Source organism: Phasianus colchicus, chromosome 3 (assembly GCF_987193195.1).
Source record: "Phasianus colchicus chromosome 3, bPhaCol1.hap1.1, whole genome shotgun sequence".
In the NCBI taxonomy this organism is placed as follows: Eukaryota; Metazoa; Chordata; class Aves; order Galliformes; family Phasianidae; genus Phasianus; species Phasianus colchicus.
In genome coordinates, this window is record NC_143438.1 from 53558676 (window position 1) to 53576853 (window position 18178).

Genomic DNA, 18178 nt, shown 5'->3' on the forward strand with positions numbered 1-18178 from the left:
CTGTTGTCCCTTGCCCTTTTGCTTTGTGCCTCCAGGAAGGCCTGACCAGACTAAACAGGAACTGAGCTGGGAAATCTCAGTGAGTCCTTCCTCTGTTTTTTCTTAATACTGCTGTAGGCTATACCGTGTTTCTCATTCCTCGTTCCGCTGTCTTGTCAAGTAGCAATACATTTTCAACTGTTTTGAATTTCTAAGGCCACAGGTTAAGTGATTATGTTGAATGCGAAAGAAAGCAAATAGCCCATGTGACCCTGAATGAGGAAATAATTCCTTCTTTTTTTTTAAATCTGCTTTATTCTAAAATATTTACCTCATTGCAGTTCTTTTATTTACACAATTCTTTTGCAATTTTTCAGTAGTATAAGTGAAAATGTAAGTGGGACTCTGGAGTTCCCCTGCTAGAGCGCTTGTTCCTACGAACCCAGTTCAGCCCTCATGCAGCTCTACCCCTGCACTTCTCTGGGCACTCTCTCTGTATCTTACATCAAGGTCAAATCTATAATGCAATGAAGAACTCTCTACTAAAATGCTAGTCAGTCCATATATTGAACTTGTTTTACTTAGGTGTAATTCCTAATCCCAGCACACCAGTCTGATGGATACCTCATTTTCTGTGAGAAAAGAAACAGTCAAGACATGTTCTCCTTTTTCTGCTGTGGAAAAAAAAAATGACAGAGGCAAAAATTTGGCCACTAACTCCAATGATGTTGTTGAGTAATTTCTTCTAGACTTAAGACTGTGAGAAATACGATAGTGGCAACAATAATTTATCCATAAATAACACTAATTTGCCCCAGGCAGATACTCTTAAAGTATATAAATGTATTTTATTCAAAAAAGAAAGCAGTAAAAAAAGTTAAGTGATCACATTTAAAAACTGCAGCATTTGATGAATATCTAGCTTTATGTCATTTACCCCATTCCCTAGGTGGGGTGGTCAAAACCACAGAACCCCAAACCAGCCACTCCATCACATCTTGACATACAGTGCTCCATTCTGCACTGTGCCAGCGGAGACCTGTCTCCATATCCTTGTCTTGTAATGCACATAAGCCATGGTTAAAGCACCATTTCTCTTGCTTTTTTTTCTGTAGAGTTTGCCATAGTTTACAGATACAAATCCAAGACAACATTAGAGAGGGAGTGGATGTCTTGAGTGTTCCTGTGTGTGTGAGAGAGAGATTAACCACTTTGATTTACACACCAGGAATCATCTGCTAACAGCAGTATATTAAAAAAAAAAAAAAAAAAAAAAAGGAATAGGAAAAAAACCTTAGGGTTTGGAGTTTTTTAAATGTATTATTTTACATTCAGCCCATTCTGAAGAATCTACAGCAATTGAATCCTGCAAGTTCCTGTGAATAAATCAGTCTGGAAGATTAGAGGTTCTGTGGGATATACTGATTATACAGCCACAATAGGAGCTATGTTTGGGATCTGGGGGAGTGAAGTATGCGTTACCAACAGCCTGCTCCTAGGGAAGGAGTTTTTCATGCAGCTCACAAGAATCCTTCATGATTGATGATTAAGGGAATATTGCCAGGTCCAGCAGGGAAGCACTTCTAGATTCATTATTAAAAAGAGTTTAAAAGCAGCCTGGGGCTGTTAAGAGAGGCAATAGTGCTTCTTTTATTAAAAAAAAAAAAAAAAAAAAAAAAGAGTAAATTATGAAATGTACAAAAAAATCCTTCAGCTAGAGCAGAGGCTGAGAGGGAGCAGAGAAGGAAAATCCATATAAATCTTGATGAGGTCAAGTGTGTTTCTTCAACATTTGCCATAATTATCTGGCAAATACCTAGCAATATTGGTGTCATTAAACAGAACTGTGGGAACTTATAGAAAACACTTCATTCCTTTCCTCCTTCCCCACAGACATTTTAAATGAGTTCACGCTGGATTTAATCTTCTAGGCCTGGTCTGCTGGTATCACTGCACAAATGCAAGCTTGATGGCAATGAATAATCTCCACATATCTGGCATTGTGATTAAATGAAGCATGAGGGTAGGCTTCTGCTCTTGCATACAGCATAAGTAAATGAGGCCATTCTGCAGAGAACTCTTCTGCACGTGTCCCTCGTAAGGTCTTTGATACCCTGAATCATCACAATGGCAGCTTTCAGCAGGGTTAAAACTGCTTTGAACAGGAAAACACATGTCTTGTGAAGAATATTAACACTGTTTTGTCTGTCTCTTGCTTCAGGTGCAAGACGAAACTTAAGAAATGATTTGCTGGTAGCAGCAGATTCAATCACCAACACAATGTCGTCTTTGGTAAAAGAACTAAATTCTGGTGAGTGAGGCTGAAGAGGGTGGATAGTCAACACATTGATATTTCGTATATATTTGTAAAAAATTAAGAGTTAGGGGCATATAGACCAACAAAGAAAACAGTACAATGTAGTTTCAAAGCTTTTTATGCTTATAGAAAAGGAAGTTTCCAAATAACAGCTTCAGAATTCAGGGGTTTTGAAAGCCATGGTTGTAAATATACAGCTGAATGCAACAAAAATTCGTTGAGAAGTTTGGTCCTTGTTTCTTAGGGAAATGGCCTTTTCAGGGAATTGTACCTGAGAGGAAACATTATCAGTGGCTGTGAAAGCACCCTGATTGATGGCAACTTTCCATTCCATAAAGAGAAGTTTCCATTTAGAGAGATGACTGGGGTGGCACTGAAGAGAGATTTCAGTCTTTACAAATTTCATTCAATATAGAATGTATAGGAATTTCTGTAAAATGCAGTATGTAGTGTACTCATAAAAATATCCTACCTAATAAGCAAAATCTTCACTATTCTGTCCTACCACAAGAAGACCGTTAAATCTACAGATACATGTAGAATAGTATTCTACTATGTTCTACTGCATTCACTGTGATGAGATGATCACCCTAAGCTGGAGAGACAGAGAAAAGTTTAGAGAAATAGACTGGTAAACTTGATCTTGGGAAAGTTAAATGGAAACATCTGTCAAATTTGGTTTCACAGAAGTGGGCAGTGAGACAGAAAGCAACGTGGATTCTGAATTTGGACGGACTCATTTTGATGACCTTGTTCCATCTCCAACATCTGAGAAGGCTTTCCTTGCACAGATCCATGCCCGGAAGCCAGGGTACATCCACAGTGCTGCTGCCACCGGATCCATGCGCAGTGACATGTGGGTACCTGCTCAATTCACCTTTGTTCTCTCACTCTTTTTCTGCTGAAGACAATATGCAGCATGAAATATTTTCTCACCCTCTCAACTATTTGAATACCCAGAAAAGCTTAAATCCAAATGAGGACAGCTTTATGAATAGACAGTAGTAAGCTATTGCTTTCAAGTAAGTACACTTGAAAGGCCAGAGCTTAGGGTGCCTTCAGGTGTGAGCTATCTTGTGTCAACTCTAGGACACTCAGGTAGTGTGAAGACTGTGGGACAGCTGTGCCCCTTAATCATATATATGCTCTGCAGTCCCAGTCTCTGCTCATCCAGACCTAAGAGCCTATTGGAGCACAGTGAAAAAAGAAATTGTTTTTTTTTTTCTGGGGAAGACAGAATGCTTTTTTATTGACCAACTAAATTGATCAACAAACCAATTTATTTTTAGAAGCAGAATCTTTCCAGTTATTTTTAGCTCGATTTCTTACTCTTTGTTTTACTCTCAAAGCAATTACTGAGGACACATTTCCATACACCTGAAACACCTTCAGCAGAATGTGCCCTTTGGTCTACTTCATCAATACAAGACCACTGGAGAGGGCAAACAACAGCAATGTTTTCCACTTCCAGGACATTATTACCTGGTGGTGCATGTGGCTGGAGCAAAGGTATCCTGCTGTCCTCAAACTTTACAATAAAGGGAGGTTGTATCCATTCTGAATGTCATTCATCTCAGGAGCCTGTTTATGAATAATTGTCTTTAGGGTTACAGAAGACGGAGATCCTTTTGTCAGAGCAGATGATGAAAATTATGAGAATGATTCTGTCCGCCAGCTGGAGAATGAACTGAAGATGGAAGAGTACCTGAAGCAGAAGCTGCAGGATGAGGCATACCAGGTAGGAAAAGGAGCTGATCATACCTCTCCATAAACAAGAAATAATTACATACCAGAACTGTCCAGAGCCCTTCTTATCCTGTCCTGGGCCCTAGGATGTGATCTCTTCTCAGTTACTAGAACAGCCACATTCAAAGGATCACAGAGTTGCAGGGCTGGGAAGGGACCTCCAGAGACCATCATGTTCAATCCCCTGCTAATGCAGATTCCCTACGGTAGGTTGCACAGGTAGGCATCCAGACAGATCTCAAATATCTCCAAAGGAGACTCCACAACCATTCTGGGCAGCCTGTTCCTGTGCTCTGTCACCCTCATTGTAAAGAAGTTCTTCCACATATTTGTGTGGAACTTCCTGTGTTCCAATTTGTTGTCAGAGCAGATGATTTGACCATTGGTCCGTGTTGCATTACTACACATCACTGAACAGAGTCTGTCCTTATCCAGATGTCTCCCACACTTTAGATATTTATAAACATTGATCAGATTACCTGTCTTCTGTTCTCTAGGCTGAGTAGACCCAGGTCTCTCAGCCTTTCCAAAAACTACAAAATTCTGAAAACTGCTGCTGTTCTCTTCTGTAGGCATGTGTGCATCTAGCTTCTGTGCATGCTCAGAAGGACCACACCTGAGGCACACAACGGTAGTCATTATCCTTACCAAGGCCCTGAGGTGGGCCAGAATTGCCTCTCAACTTGTTCTCTGCCAGTTCCCCCTACGTCGTTTAGACCTCCACACTCCATACCACAGAGGCTGGTTCATGGTATTCAGCCAAGCTGTTGTTATATTTAGATTTTGTTTTCCTCCAGTAGTTGAAAACACTCATAATGGTTTCTCCACTGTGAACTGAAGCTTAAATACAGTCTGTGTGTCATTGTCATTGTCATTTTCAGAATCTGGAAGGGAGGGAGAGGGTCTGGAATGAATTATATCCTAGAGAACCAAGTATTCTACAAGCATCTAGTATAGTGGAGCCTGGGGATTTGTCATTAAATACCCCCTGAGGAAGCTTTCAAAGGGCGTTTGTTTGAGAATCCAAGAAAAGCTAATTTGACAGAGGGGCCTAGAATTCTGTAGAAATCCTGTCCTGCCTGTGCAGCAGCCTCCACTTCTGCCTGCTGTAATAAACTATCACAATTTTTTAAGTTATTCTGATTTGGATTGTACTAATATAAAAAACTCTCATCTTGTAAGAATGATAGTAGTAATGTTTCCATTAGGGCATGCCCAATTCAATTATTAAGGAGCAGATTTAAAGCAAGCAAGAATAAGTATTTTCCCATATGGTGATCAATTAAAATTTGGATCTCACCGCTATAGAGTGTAACAGAGACCAGAAATATAAATGTGAAAAAAAAAAAAAAAAAAGGATTTAGCTGATACTGAGAGACCAACTGTACAGAAGTCAGATTCAAAAGCACTTTCTAGATGGGAGATGTGCTGGTAGTTTTTCTGTAGTGCCTGCTGATGGTCGCTTTGGATACAAGATTCTGGGACTGGCAGGTTCTTGGTCTAATAAAAAATGGCAGTTCTTGTAGTTGCCTCTTCTGCAAAGCTGATAGAATTAATTATGCTTAAAAAGTTCATTGTCTCATATCAAAATTGCAGGTAATTTTGGGGTTGATGAGCATCTTTTGAGGGCTTGTTTACCTCAGTCTGCTACAGGCTCATGGTAACTTGCCAAAACTCATTTAATTGCAAAGGTCATTAAGGACATGGTGACAGCAGCAGCAGTATTGTTATGGGATATATATGCTAAGGCAACAGTGGATGACATGGGGTTTTTTTGTCACATTTTTATTTTAATCCAAGCTAGGAAATGACAAAGATGATAGTCTTTAAACTTCTGATCAAGATGTAACAGAAAGTAACTGTCAGTAACTAAGGAGTACATCAACAGTGACAGCTACCAAGCACCAAATAATAAATGTTATTGTTGCTAGTAAAAGTTTTTTTCTGGAAGGGGTGATAGGCCACATTGACTGAAATTTGATTACAGTATGGAAGTACAATATACAGTAACAGCATTACATGACACATAAGTTACATTTTGTACATGCATAGAACTGAATACACAAGTACAATGCAAAATAAGAGTATTCCTTGTATAGTAGGAGTTGCAAATGTTGCTAAATAGACCTGGATGTTACTCTTGCTTCAGTCAAAAATAGTTTTTCTACTGTCTTTCAACAACACTTACAGAAGGGGAGGAGATGATGTCAGAATAAAACTCCTCTTGAGTACAGGTGAGCCAAGACTACACCAAGATGAACAGAAATGTGTTCACTGAGGCAATAGAAAATCCTTATTCTAGACAAGTTCCATTTAAGAAAATTTTTCCAAAAGAAATTTCATACTGTACTCCACTGCCTATCAGATTGTCAGCTCCTATCACGCAATTATTTGCTAGCAGTAACTTATAAATAGAAACTATTTTTAGTTGATAACCACAGATCCAAAGGATGCAGTGTGTATGAGAAATTCTTTCTACAATATCTGATGCCCTTTTGATTATGGAACATGTTTAAGCAAGCAAAATTGTGTATGAAGTTATTAGCAATCACTAGGATGACTGGGAGGTGGTTGGATAATGTCATGTATTGCTCCTGAGACATGTGCTTTTGCTTTGGCTTGCTCTTTGTGCTTTGCAGTTAATTTGTGGTATTTTGTTATGCTATTCCTTTTTCCACTGTAGTCACTGGTACTTCCTTAAGACAAAGCCATGGCTTGCTTTCCACTTGAAAACATGAAAGAAAGCTGGAAAATTGTTGTTTTAGGGTATCCTATTGAACAGTGGTCAGGTGAACTATTCTCCTTGTGCATCCAGCCATTGAAATTTATTGCAGGCTATTTTACTGTTTGTACTCACACGTACACTGAATTAATCTGGATAGCAAAAAAATAACTGGTGGCTGTAGCTGTCATAATGCAATTGTCAGCTGAGATAATCTGCAAGGGAGAACTCCTACTGAGGTTACAGAAAGGTAACCTCCGTAACAATATGGCAACCGGTTTTACTTTATTAAATATCACACTTTTTGTAAAAGCAGCACATTTAGAAAAATGTGTAGATGTAGCCTTGCATGGAAAACGGTTGGTCAAAACCCACTCTTGTTATTTTGTGTCACCTTGTCTTCAAGCAAGATTTTCTAGCAAAACTCTAAATTAGTGAAGTGAGCAGAACCCTCAGGATGCACACGAGAATCTAGGGCAGGGGACCTCAAAGGAGGCTTCTTTCTCTCTTTTTCTGAAGCATGGTGTAAATAACAACAATTTGTACTAGAAAAATCACATTTAGTGCACAAGTGTAAGTGCTAACAGTGCAGATGCTGCCACATCTGCTAGCAGTTGTGTTCTTGTTAAAGTCTTTTGCTGAATGTGTTGTGTAAGGCACTTTTCATTGGGTTTGTTTTCCGGGTCCGTAATTACAGTCTTTATTTCTAGGCATGTGCATGGCTTTCTTCAGAATAATACACTACCTGGCTGCTCACTGGCTAAATTTGTCATGTTCTTGTTTTCTATCCTTTGTTATCCACAGGTCAGTTTGCAAAGTTGAGTGCAATATCCTTCTCTCTCTCCTCTCAAGTAAGTATCGTTATAATTGAGAAGAATGTTTGGAATGAATCCTCATAACGTATTTCAGTTGCAGAGCACCTTGTACTACTGAGTGTATGTGATGGTGCTGTTTCTTTCTTCTTTTTAAGCTGTATTAGAATGCCTAGGAGTGTCACCAAATCGTTTCTAATAATCCATTTGAAATATGGTCCTGGAATTGAAGACTCATGTTACACCATCATCTTTTCCATTTGTTGGCCACAGGAGTGAGAATGCAGAGTTTTCATCTCTGGGGATGATGACAAGTATACTAGCCAGTGCAGAGGAAGTATATACAGAAGATAAGAAATCAGAGTACGTTTCAGGAGACCTGAGTTTAACTCTTGCAAAGGTTGAGTCTTCCTAGTATAACCAAAATAAATCATTTCTGGCGAGACCAGAACATCTGCTGTAGCGTGGGAAACTGGAGTTAGGCAAACATCAAAGAAAGCAATCCACCAGCTGCTTAACTGTAGAGGTGTCTTCAGATGCGTTGTGGAGGTTTAAAGTGCTCTGACACAAAATGCAAGGTACCCACGTACTAGCTAAAGTCTGGCAATTCAGAGATAAAGCAGGATAGTTTATAAGTTCTCTGCTGGCCCATTTTCAGGTCATGTTCTTCACACATCAGCCTCGCTGAGTTTCATGCCAAATTCAGCAGTTGTGTTTTTACTTGGAAACTCAGACAAAGTCTATTTTTACGAAGTAGCCTGTTATTCTGAACATTTCTCTGGGAAATAGGAGACCGCAGGCTTACTTCTTGCCTCATCTGAAGCTGTGGTCTGCTTTTCTGACTTCCAAGAAAAAGTGCAGTCCCCTCCAGTGAGTGGTCTGCTATCAGTCGGTGGTGGGAGCATGGTGACGTTCAGACCACCAAAACCAGCAGGCTGCACTGTGCCAACTATAGCAGGAATTCATCTTGTTGCGTTTTGGTTGCTGTGTTTTATGCTGGAGCTGCCAGAATTTCAGGAAAGGCTGAAACTTTCCTTTTTTAGATGGCAGTTTTGATAGCAAAATTTGACCCCACTTCAAGAGTTTTACAAGTTCTGGTGGTACTATGATTTGAATGTGAAAATGTATGCCTTGGTAAAGCAGCCACCAGTCTTGAGTGTTAAAAGCCGTTAGGTAATTCTGAAGCATCTGTCTCAGTGTTTCTTACAGCTAAAGCAAAATAAATGGATGTGAAAAACAAACAACAATACACAGAGTACTATAAACACCAAATAACTGCTCATAAAATTTTCTCCTAATGTTGCCCCTCAGGTTACATTCATTTTCTTGGTAGTCCAGTTAAAAATATAAGCTGAGTAGAGTTTCTTAAACGTAGACAGACAGAAAAGCAAGTTTTCTTCTTTTATTTTGTTGCACTTGCCAGCTACAGGTCATGTTGCTTGAAAAGGAAAATAGGTCTTTCAGCAATAATGTACATATAAACTGTGTGTGTAATGGAAATGTGATATATAGCTGGGTTTAATTGCAATTAGGAATAACTGACTTTTGTATCATGTACATTTTATTCAGTGGCAGTATTTCATAGTTATGGAAAAATAATTGTTCATACCAGACAGAATGTCTAAAATGTGTATGCTGTTTATGTTGGGCTCTTACTTGAAGTTTACAAATTGCATCAAGACTATTACTTCAAAGATTATATTGTTCAATCAATAATGGCACAGTCAGTAGTGTACTGCCTGTATGTATGAGACAGAAAGCCAACTGGGAGGGGATCATATCAATTTATTATAGCATCATATGAGTGACGTTGCCACTGATGGCCAGCCACAGGCTTTTGTTCATTTCCTTATTTATCAGTCATGGATAAGCAATGTTGATGTCAATTGATAAAGGCTTTTTGTGTTCTATTTGCATTTGATCTTTTAAAAGTGCTAATGTTCGATTCTCCAGAATAGATTTTGAAAAAACATCTCGTATAATAGGATCTCAAGAGATAAGTGGTTTGAGTAATACATAAAATATAATTTAATCATGTTTTGAGTTCATTTAGTATGTTAAATGCACTTGAATAGCACTTGGTTTGTTCTTAATAGAATAGCAGAATGAATTTAAGCTTGTCCTGAGCCAGCACTAGGCAGGTCTCAAAATGCAACTTCGACATTATTTTACCCGCTTGGGTGGCTAGGGTTGACATTTTCCATTGTAGAGGTGACTGAATGATTAGTATGGGAACAGGCAGAAATTTCTCAATTCTAAAACCCCCAAATTGTCTCAACTTTTTGCTAAGAAGACATTGCTAAAAAATAATTGTTTATTCAACTTCACTGTTTTTCCAGAACAGGAAAATTCTTTGTGAGTAGCACTAAATTTTTCTCACCTTTTCCCTTTTTTTCCAACTCTGTTCTCATGTTTATCATGACATCATGTTTATCAAACACTGCCAGTCAGAGCTGACTGATTGCTTCTAGTGGTTGGCAACCCTGCCCATGGCAGGGGGTTTGAATCTAGATGATCTTTAAGGTCTCTTCCAACTCAAGCCATTCTGTGGTTCTGTGATTTAAAGCTCATGCACTAGGGCTCATTCCTAGCATGGGCTTCAAGCCAGAAGCTCAGGAGCTCATAGAGGTGCAGGTATTCTGTTTGGTTGGGCCCTCTGGAGGCCCAGTTCCAGCATAAGCTCCTGTCAGGCGTGGCTTTGTCTATCAAAAAGCTGAAGACCTCCCTGGATGGAGATTTCACCATCTCTTGGGGCATCCTGTGCCAGTGCAATATCTCCCTCCTTGTGATTACCCTGAAATCCAACCCAAACCACCCCACATGCAATTTGTCTTTGTGTATACTCTATCACTATCAAGTGGATTTTGGCTTTGTTATCATGTAACTACCCCTCAGCCACATGCTAACTGATCCTCCCTTTCTGCCCCTGCCCAGGGATAAGCAAGCCCAGTTTCTTCAGCTCTGTCTTCATACGTCAGTGATGCAGTGATGGAGATGCAGATTACAAACCCTGGGTGAACTAATCACATCAATAAGGCATAATCTACTAGCAAAACCATTTGATTCAGTGTCTCTTTTTGTTTTGGTTTGATTTTTTTCTTACTGAAGAAATGCATTAAAAACAGCATCATGTGAGCCATCCCACTTGAAAATAACAGGAGGCTGGCAGCACAGCACTTCTAAAACTGTGTGCTACTTTGTGAGCTATATTTTGTGTCTCCTCTTTATTTTTTCTTCTTAAATCCTCCTCTTCTTAGCATGTAGGTGTAGAAAAACTACAGGAAGACTGTGACCAAGTTAACTGTGAAGAAGCAACTTCAGTTTTTTTAATTTAGTTTTAAAATCACACAAGTGACAGAGATGTTTCTTGAAAATCTCTGAATGATATGTAGCAGAAAAGAACTTGAGGATTCAGTTATAAAAAAGACTGAGAAACAGTTTTATAATATGACAAACCGGAATTAATTCTGGCATATCCAAAATGCTACCATGAAATGAGAGTTTTGAGTTTCATCAGTGCTCATTTTTACTTTTATGGAAACCTGTCTATCACAGTGCTGGGCCTGAAACAGAGACAAGTCATGAAAGAATGTAAAAAACCCTCTCCTCACTCAAAAAGTAGTTTATCCAGAAAATTAGAAACAAAACTAGCTTCTCGTCAGTACTATCAGTGCATCTTCATGCATCCAGTGTTCCAAAAGCCGTTCTTGCTTTGGATTTATGGTTATAATGATCCCATGATGAAGTATGAGATGTACCTATATTTACATAACCTTTAAATTGATTCAATAAAAATTAGTCTCACACAGCTGAGAACTGACCTATGCCATGGCGGTTGTGTTTTTGGGCTGTAGTGTAAAGACCAAAATGTTCATTTATGAAGCTTTCCAAATTAGTTTGCACAATGAAGTTGTGCAGATGCATGCCTGATTTTTAAAAACAGTTGCTTAAAATACACGTCAGAAATTCTTTGTGAACCTCTCATTAGACTTGCAATTCAGTTTCCTTTTCATTCATCAACAGAATGTTAATGTTAGGTCTTCTGTAACTGCCTGACACATGGAGATATGAAATTAAGATCATCATGCCATTTAACACGCTTAGATATTAAGGAATCGGATGGAAGCATTTGTGCTTGAATAATTAATACAATCAAATGGTACCAGGAAGAAGAAGTAAGCTAAACTACCTGACCTTTCTTGATTCATCAGATTTCATTTAATTCTTTTTTGCTGAAACCATTTGCATTTCCTCTCTCATCTGGTAGACCAGCTTTATTCCTGAACTGAGTAGAAAAGAATTCGTGTCAGTAGGGTTTGGTCTTTTATGCTGTTACTATCAGATCTCATGCAGTGTGAAGTGGTGCTCTGAGACAGATCAAGAGAAAAAGGATGAGCTCCTTATTTCTGAAAAGGGATGAGAATACAGTGCCTTTAGGGTAGATAAGCCAAAAGAAAACGGTTGCAGGTCTTGATGTAGTTTAGAGGGAGCCAGGTTGCCTATTAAGGTTTTTCATTATCAGCTGAATAAGGTATTTAGTTGTTCTTCAGGACACAACAAAAGAATAAATTGGTGTGCTGGTGAACTGGGATGTTTATGATATGTTGCTCCTAGAATTGCACTTCAAATTAACTGCATTTCTTCTTAGGCATAGCAAAATATACTCAAGCCTAAATGAGGGCAGGACATTTTCACAAACAGAGGCTCGTGGTGGGAACTGGCAAGTGGCTGTTAATGGAGTGGCTCAGGACCCTGTGCTCAAGGGGAATAATCCGTGGTTTGGCTGCCAGTGGTCTAACTGTAGAGAAAGCTACTGTAAGAGTAAAATGGGAAGGGAAATGGAAAAATCTGCAGATCTGTGTCAGTTATCCCTGTATCCTACATGAAAAGCTCAGTGCAGTCTTCTCACCATGGTAACAGAAAGAGGCTCAGGAGAGACCTTATTGCTCTCTGCAATGACCTGAAAGGAAGTTGTGGTGAGGTAGGGTCGGCCTCTTCTCCCAGTTAACAGCAGTAGGATGAGAGGAAATGGCTTTAAGTTGTCCCAGTGGAGGTTCAGATTGGAGGAATAATTCTTCTCCAAAAGAGCAGTGAGGCAGTGGCACAGGCCGCTCAGGGAGGTGGAGGAGTCACTGCCCCTGGTGTTCGTGAATCGTGTGGCTGTGGCACTGAGGGACGTGGGTTAGTTGACATGGTGCGGATGGGCTTGTGGATGGACTAGGAGATCTTGGTGGTCTTTCCTAACCTTAATGACTCTAGGATCGATTCTATGACTCACCTGAGCAGAATTACTTTTTCTTTTTGATTGTTTCAGGCGTAGCCACAAGAGTTGGCCAGCTCCTCCCTTTCTGTATCAAGCAGCCTGCTCTCACTTCACTTGTGGGTGTGCTTGCGTAGGTGTGTACACACATGCAGTGTCTTCCACTGGCTCTTTTTTAAAAAAGTTTCCCTCAACATTTCTCACCAGGCAAGCTGCAGCCAGACAGACAACGAGAGCTACGTAAGAACTGATGATGAGGAGAGCTGCTTTCGGACAGATGATGAGGAAAGCTTAGCCGCAAACTTCACAGAAGAATGGAACCAAGAGGTGCAGCGTCTCTTGACAAAAAAATCACATAACTAAGTTCTGAGGACTGTAGCACAGTACTTTTGTTCTAAGAGTTGTAGTTTGTAGATGTGTGTTTTGACAAAAGACTTTCGTTTAAAGCTAACTTATATTAGCTACATCTTCTGTAACATGGCTCATTACCAGTGAAGAATACAGACTGAAGTGCATACTGCTGTTACAAAGGATGGCAGTATTAATAACTCACATAAACCCTTTGCACATGATATTGAACCTGTTCAGTTTACAATGACAGTACTGTTTATAGATAGAAATTTGATTTCTGAATACTTTGAGATTTTAGTAGATTGGTTTACTATACACTGTACATTTTTTTCCACAGAAGAAGTAAAAAGCTGCGACTACGCATTAACACTGAACGATTATACTCCTGAGTGTATATATCTAGTAGCCCAAAAAGCAAAGTACCGGACTATATTTGCAATTTGTTTGCAAGTCTTTAAATTAAGACTTATACAAAATGTACTAAAACAATAATAATAATATAATTAATAATAACAATTTTAAAAATCTCTAATTTAGGGCTAATGTGTAACTTAGGAATGTTTCTTTCAAAATAATCTAACAAATCAGCCATAGAAGTTAGTGTAAATATTTTTTTTCCAAATAGATATCATATACAAAAGGTGACATTCAAATGATATAGAATCTAGTTTTTAAATCAGCACAGATCTTCTTAAAACTGTGAACTATGTTTTGAAATACTCGTTACTAAAGCTGTTTATAAACCACAGGTGCCATAAGATCCCTGAACTGACTGATGTTATGTATAATCTTCCACGGTATTGTTTCATTGATGTTTTAGCTTTAGTAAGCATGTGTTCAACAAATCGTCTCTTTCCATTCCTCTGCCCTTCCGACTCACCCACTCCATTACGTTATTTTTGAGGCCTTCAGCTTTAAATGTACAGGCTTAAAGTGCGCTTGCAACTGTTCTCTTTTGATTTCCGAATGTGTATTGCCTTAGCCAGCCACCAGATGTTCTGCATGCACTCTTGGAAATGTGTGGTGAGACTCTTTCAGAGCAAGGATGGAGAATTAGCTATCAGTGAAAAGCACAAGAGAAGCGGTGGGTTTTCTCGAAAGGACGGGCATACAGTTACAGAATTGGAGTTTTGTCCATTTTTGTAACTTAAGTGTAAAGGTATTTCAGGAGAAAGGGTACATATCCGGCTGTTTGGGATTAGGAAGTGAGACTGCTAGCTAAGTGTTTGCTCAGCTGTTACTGCAAACCGAGGGACAGTTCTGAGCAGGGACGGACACAAAATAGCTGGAATATCCCCCACACAGCGTATCGCTTGGAAATAAAGCTTACACCTGTATGGCAGGTCACAGACCATGGCTAGTTCTAGAGCCGTGTCCCTGGAGCCAGCCCATGGACAGCTAGACCAGAAGCAGGGCGGGCGTGTCAGCACGAGGCAGTGCTTGGATGCACAGCCCAATGGAGAAGCGCAGTGCGTTAGCCTGGGACAACCTCTGGGCAGATGGAATTTTACTGCACCGATACGACATCGCCGCTTCCGAAGTGACGATGTCTAGCAACGCTGATAACAGTAACATTTCATACAGGTATTTCACACCAGCACAGTTTGCCTACAGCAAGTGGTCAGTTACCGATCTGGAGCAGGTGAACATGGTTTGTCTGTCCTCTCTTTCGTGGTTACGTGGATGTGTGCTGCCATATTTACTTGAGATTGCTGTGTAGCTCAACTCTGTTTGTTCACTTGATGCTTGCATGCACTCTCCAGGCTTATGGCTGTTTCCCTGGGCACAATGTGTTAGGGGATGAGTATCTGTATGAAAGAGCTGCTGCCATTTTTCACTTTCATATAGCATTATTGCTTATGCAAATCTTTTATCCATACCTCCTTGCATATCTGGACTTCGTCTCAGACATCCAAACAGATTCTGAGGCATCTAGATACCCTCATGTAAACTTTTCACTTCTGCAGCCACTGGTCCTTTCCCTGGGATATGTGCTGGCCTGGCAAGGCTGGCCCCATATCCTGATGCCCCTCCTCCAGCCTCCTCTCAGGAATGGGTGAGCCTCCACTAGTGCCTAGCACTCCACATTTTGAGCTACTCCAGTGAAACTGTAGATGTTGCTGTCAGCTCAGGATTCCAGTCGAACATTTCCTGAACAGAGATAGAACAAACAAGTTGGAACACAGCTACGTGCAATGGCTGACTAATTCAACCCATGTCATGTTTAACTGTACCCAGAGTAGTAGCTCCCTCCCATCATCATGTCTGTGTGATCATTATCACTGTGCTTAAAATAGACACAATAGAATAAATCTATCACAAGAGCTTCCGGACTAGGAGCAATGAGAGAAGCTGGCGGATCGCATGCCTCTCTGTCAGGCTGGTGTCAGCAGGGCCATCCCCAGCAGAGCTCTAGGTCCCTGCCTCCCTGGAGCCCCGAGATGAAGCACCCTTCACTCAGCTCTCCAAACATCTATTTTAAGCATTCCCCAACTGTCAAGCTGGCTACATATTCACCCAGCTGGTCTTTGTCTGCTTGTTGAATATTATTTTGATTGTGGTTTGCGGTCATTAAAGCAAACGGAGTTACAGAAGAGGTCCTCGGCGGGGGCCTTTTCTTAGCTTCCAATGGCCCACCACAGCAGTGAAAAACTCTGGGTGGTTTTACTGTCACTGGAGGGAACCAGTGGTTTGGATTCAGGAGACAGGGATGTGAAGATGTATAGGGTCCTCGAATGTCCAAAGCGAAGGTGGTGAATGGGTTGTCTGTAAGTAGTAATGTTAACTAAACTGCATAAAAAGGTGTGTGGCCTTTGTTGTGATATAATATGTATTTTCTTATATGCATGAGCCAAATTGTTGCATCATGATTTATCATGTGTGTCTGCCTTTACTTTCGGTCATCTTCTCCCATCTTTATTGGTTCTTGGCAATTACTGTAGATAGACTTTGTAAATATTGCAACCTCGGGTTGCTGTAATCACATTGGTTCAATTCAGCAGACGGAGCTGTGAACAACAAGCACTCCACTGTGTCCTGAAGGCAAAGGGCATTTTTACCTTTGAACCAAAAACAAATGTACGAAGAGTTACATCTTGAGGCTACTAACTGCAAGACATTTTTAAAACTACTGTACTTGACACCACTTGAGACAGATACAGAGACACTAAAGATGTCACAATATTCATTGGTATTGTAACAGAACTGCTATTGTATGGGTTTTTTGTATTGCTGTTAAGTATTGTTTTGTGTGTGTGTGTTGGAACCTACTGGGGACATGTTATATTTTGAAGTGATTAAACTATTTAATTGTGTGTCTATATTTTGGAATGGAATTATTTCTTCATTAAAAAGATTTTTAAAAGTAATGTACGGAGCATCATGTTTGTGGCTTGTTTTGGTTTCAAAAGCCCATGGAGCCCAAGAACAGGTGTCTTCTATATTTCCCTGCAAGTAGCCCTTTCTAACTGTCTAGTTAATTACATCAGAGTGGGCTCCCTTAGAACAAAAGTGCTATCAGTGTGTCAAAAATATCCTGTAATTCTTATCATGGAGTGAAATATCCCGGTATCTGGGAAGGATAAAACCTAGTCTCCTCCTTCCAAGCTGCCTGCTGTGGTAGCCTATAAATCAGTGAGGTTTATTTGCCCTAATTCCCCTGTCTGCATGGTGGCGTTCTTCAATAAAGGTGATCATTTTACATATTAAACTATTTGCCAGATACTCTGAACTTTGCCTCCACAATCCCAGTCCAAATTCATATTCTCAGGATTTTAATATATGATGACATATTGTTGGCTCATGAGGATAACTCTGTTTTATCCATGCTTAATCTCAGTTTGCTGTATTTCTTCCTAACCCACAGTCAGCCTATGGCCTGTGGGAAACAGAGGAGCCACTGGAAACTAATTTATAGGCACGGGTCTTTTTCCTGTTGCCTCTCGGTTACTCTACTTTCTGTTCCCCATGAGGAAAATAGACTCATATAGGAAGGAATAAATTGGTTTCATTTGCTATAAGAAATGAATAAGAGAGTAGGAGTAGAATAGAATGAGAGTAGAGTAGAATAAGAAAAGAATAAAAATAGTTGTCTTTAGGTCTGGGAAGGTGTAACCTTGTCTGCATCATTTCTAAGTTAGATGACTGAAAGCATCTGGAAGTCTCTTAAGAGCATCTGGGAGTTTCATTCAGCAGCACAGGGATTGATGGATGCTCTTCCATAGCATGTCTTCAAGGCCTGTATCTCAGCAGTTGCCTCATAAGCAGTCCTTCATGCGGGGTGAAGCCTTTGGTATTCTGTAAGAGAACGTTGCAGGAATAAGAGGTTAAGCCTATCACAGAAATGGGTTCAGTGAGGGAGGGAGGAGAAATCTCACATCTTTTCCAACTAATTTTGAGAAATTGAGCTTAACATAGAAGAGAAGGGAAGTAGAAGGGGTCCTGCAGGTCCATTACGCAGGCTTTGAGATAAGGTCATTACTGTTAAAGACTAAAAGAACGGGATATGTGGAAGAGTAGCTGCTGTTGCATGCCTTGGAAGGAATCAGAGGAGGCCATGATGTATTCTGCCATTGGCATGTAACCTTATGGAGTGTGGCTTACTGTTTTCAGACAACACAATTTACCACCAGCAAATTGGTTTCCTCGTGATTGACTTTTTTTACAAGACACTTAGTGGTGGGCAGATGGCAGATGTGCTAAGCCTGCCGCTCGTTATGCTAATTGCCAGCTGGGAAGGCCTCTCACTACCACTCCTGCTCTGTTGCCTATAACTGCCCAGTCCTGTGTGTAACCTGCCTGGTCTACAAGGAGAGTAGTGCTCTGTGAGTATGTGTTTTGAGCAGCTTTCTTATCGCTGTGTGGTTTCGCTTCGGCCCTCTTGGTGCATCAGCTTCTTAAAAAAACACATATGTGGTTTCCAGCCTGGGGGTGTAAGGCCTCCATTGCTTAGCTTTCTGCCTGTACCTCCTCCAAGCCTTTGGCTGAGTGTT

At 40.2% G+C, this 18178-nt stretch overlaps 1 protein-coding gene across 20 annotated transcripts in view; it reads left to right on the plus strand.

The window, feature by feature from the left end:
• DTNA (dystrobrevin alpha) overlaps positions 1–16539 on the plus strand; it is a 213392-nt gene extending 196853 nt beyond the window's left edge. For 16 of the 20 annotated variants that reach the window (XM_090137550.1, XM_090137551.1, XM_090137547.1 and 13 more), the window contains 4 exons: positions 2201–2290; positions 2984–3152; positions 3902–4034; positions 13044–16538. In XM_090137550.1, the coding sequence (XP_089993676.1) occupies positions 2201–2290; positions 2984–3152; positions 3902–4034; positions 13044–13199 (548 nt within the window). In that variant the 3' untranslated portion in view covers positions 13200–16538. Of the gene's footprint in view, positions 1–2200; positions 2291–2983; positions 3153–3901; positions 4035–7568; positions 7616–13043 lie in introns of all 20 variants that reach the window. The other 4 variants (XM_090137545.1, XM_090137546.1, XM_090137549.1 and 1 more) reach the window with 2 other exon arrangements.
• The last annotated feature ends 1639 nt before the right edge of the window (positions 16540–18178 follow it).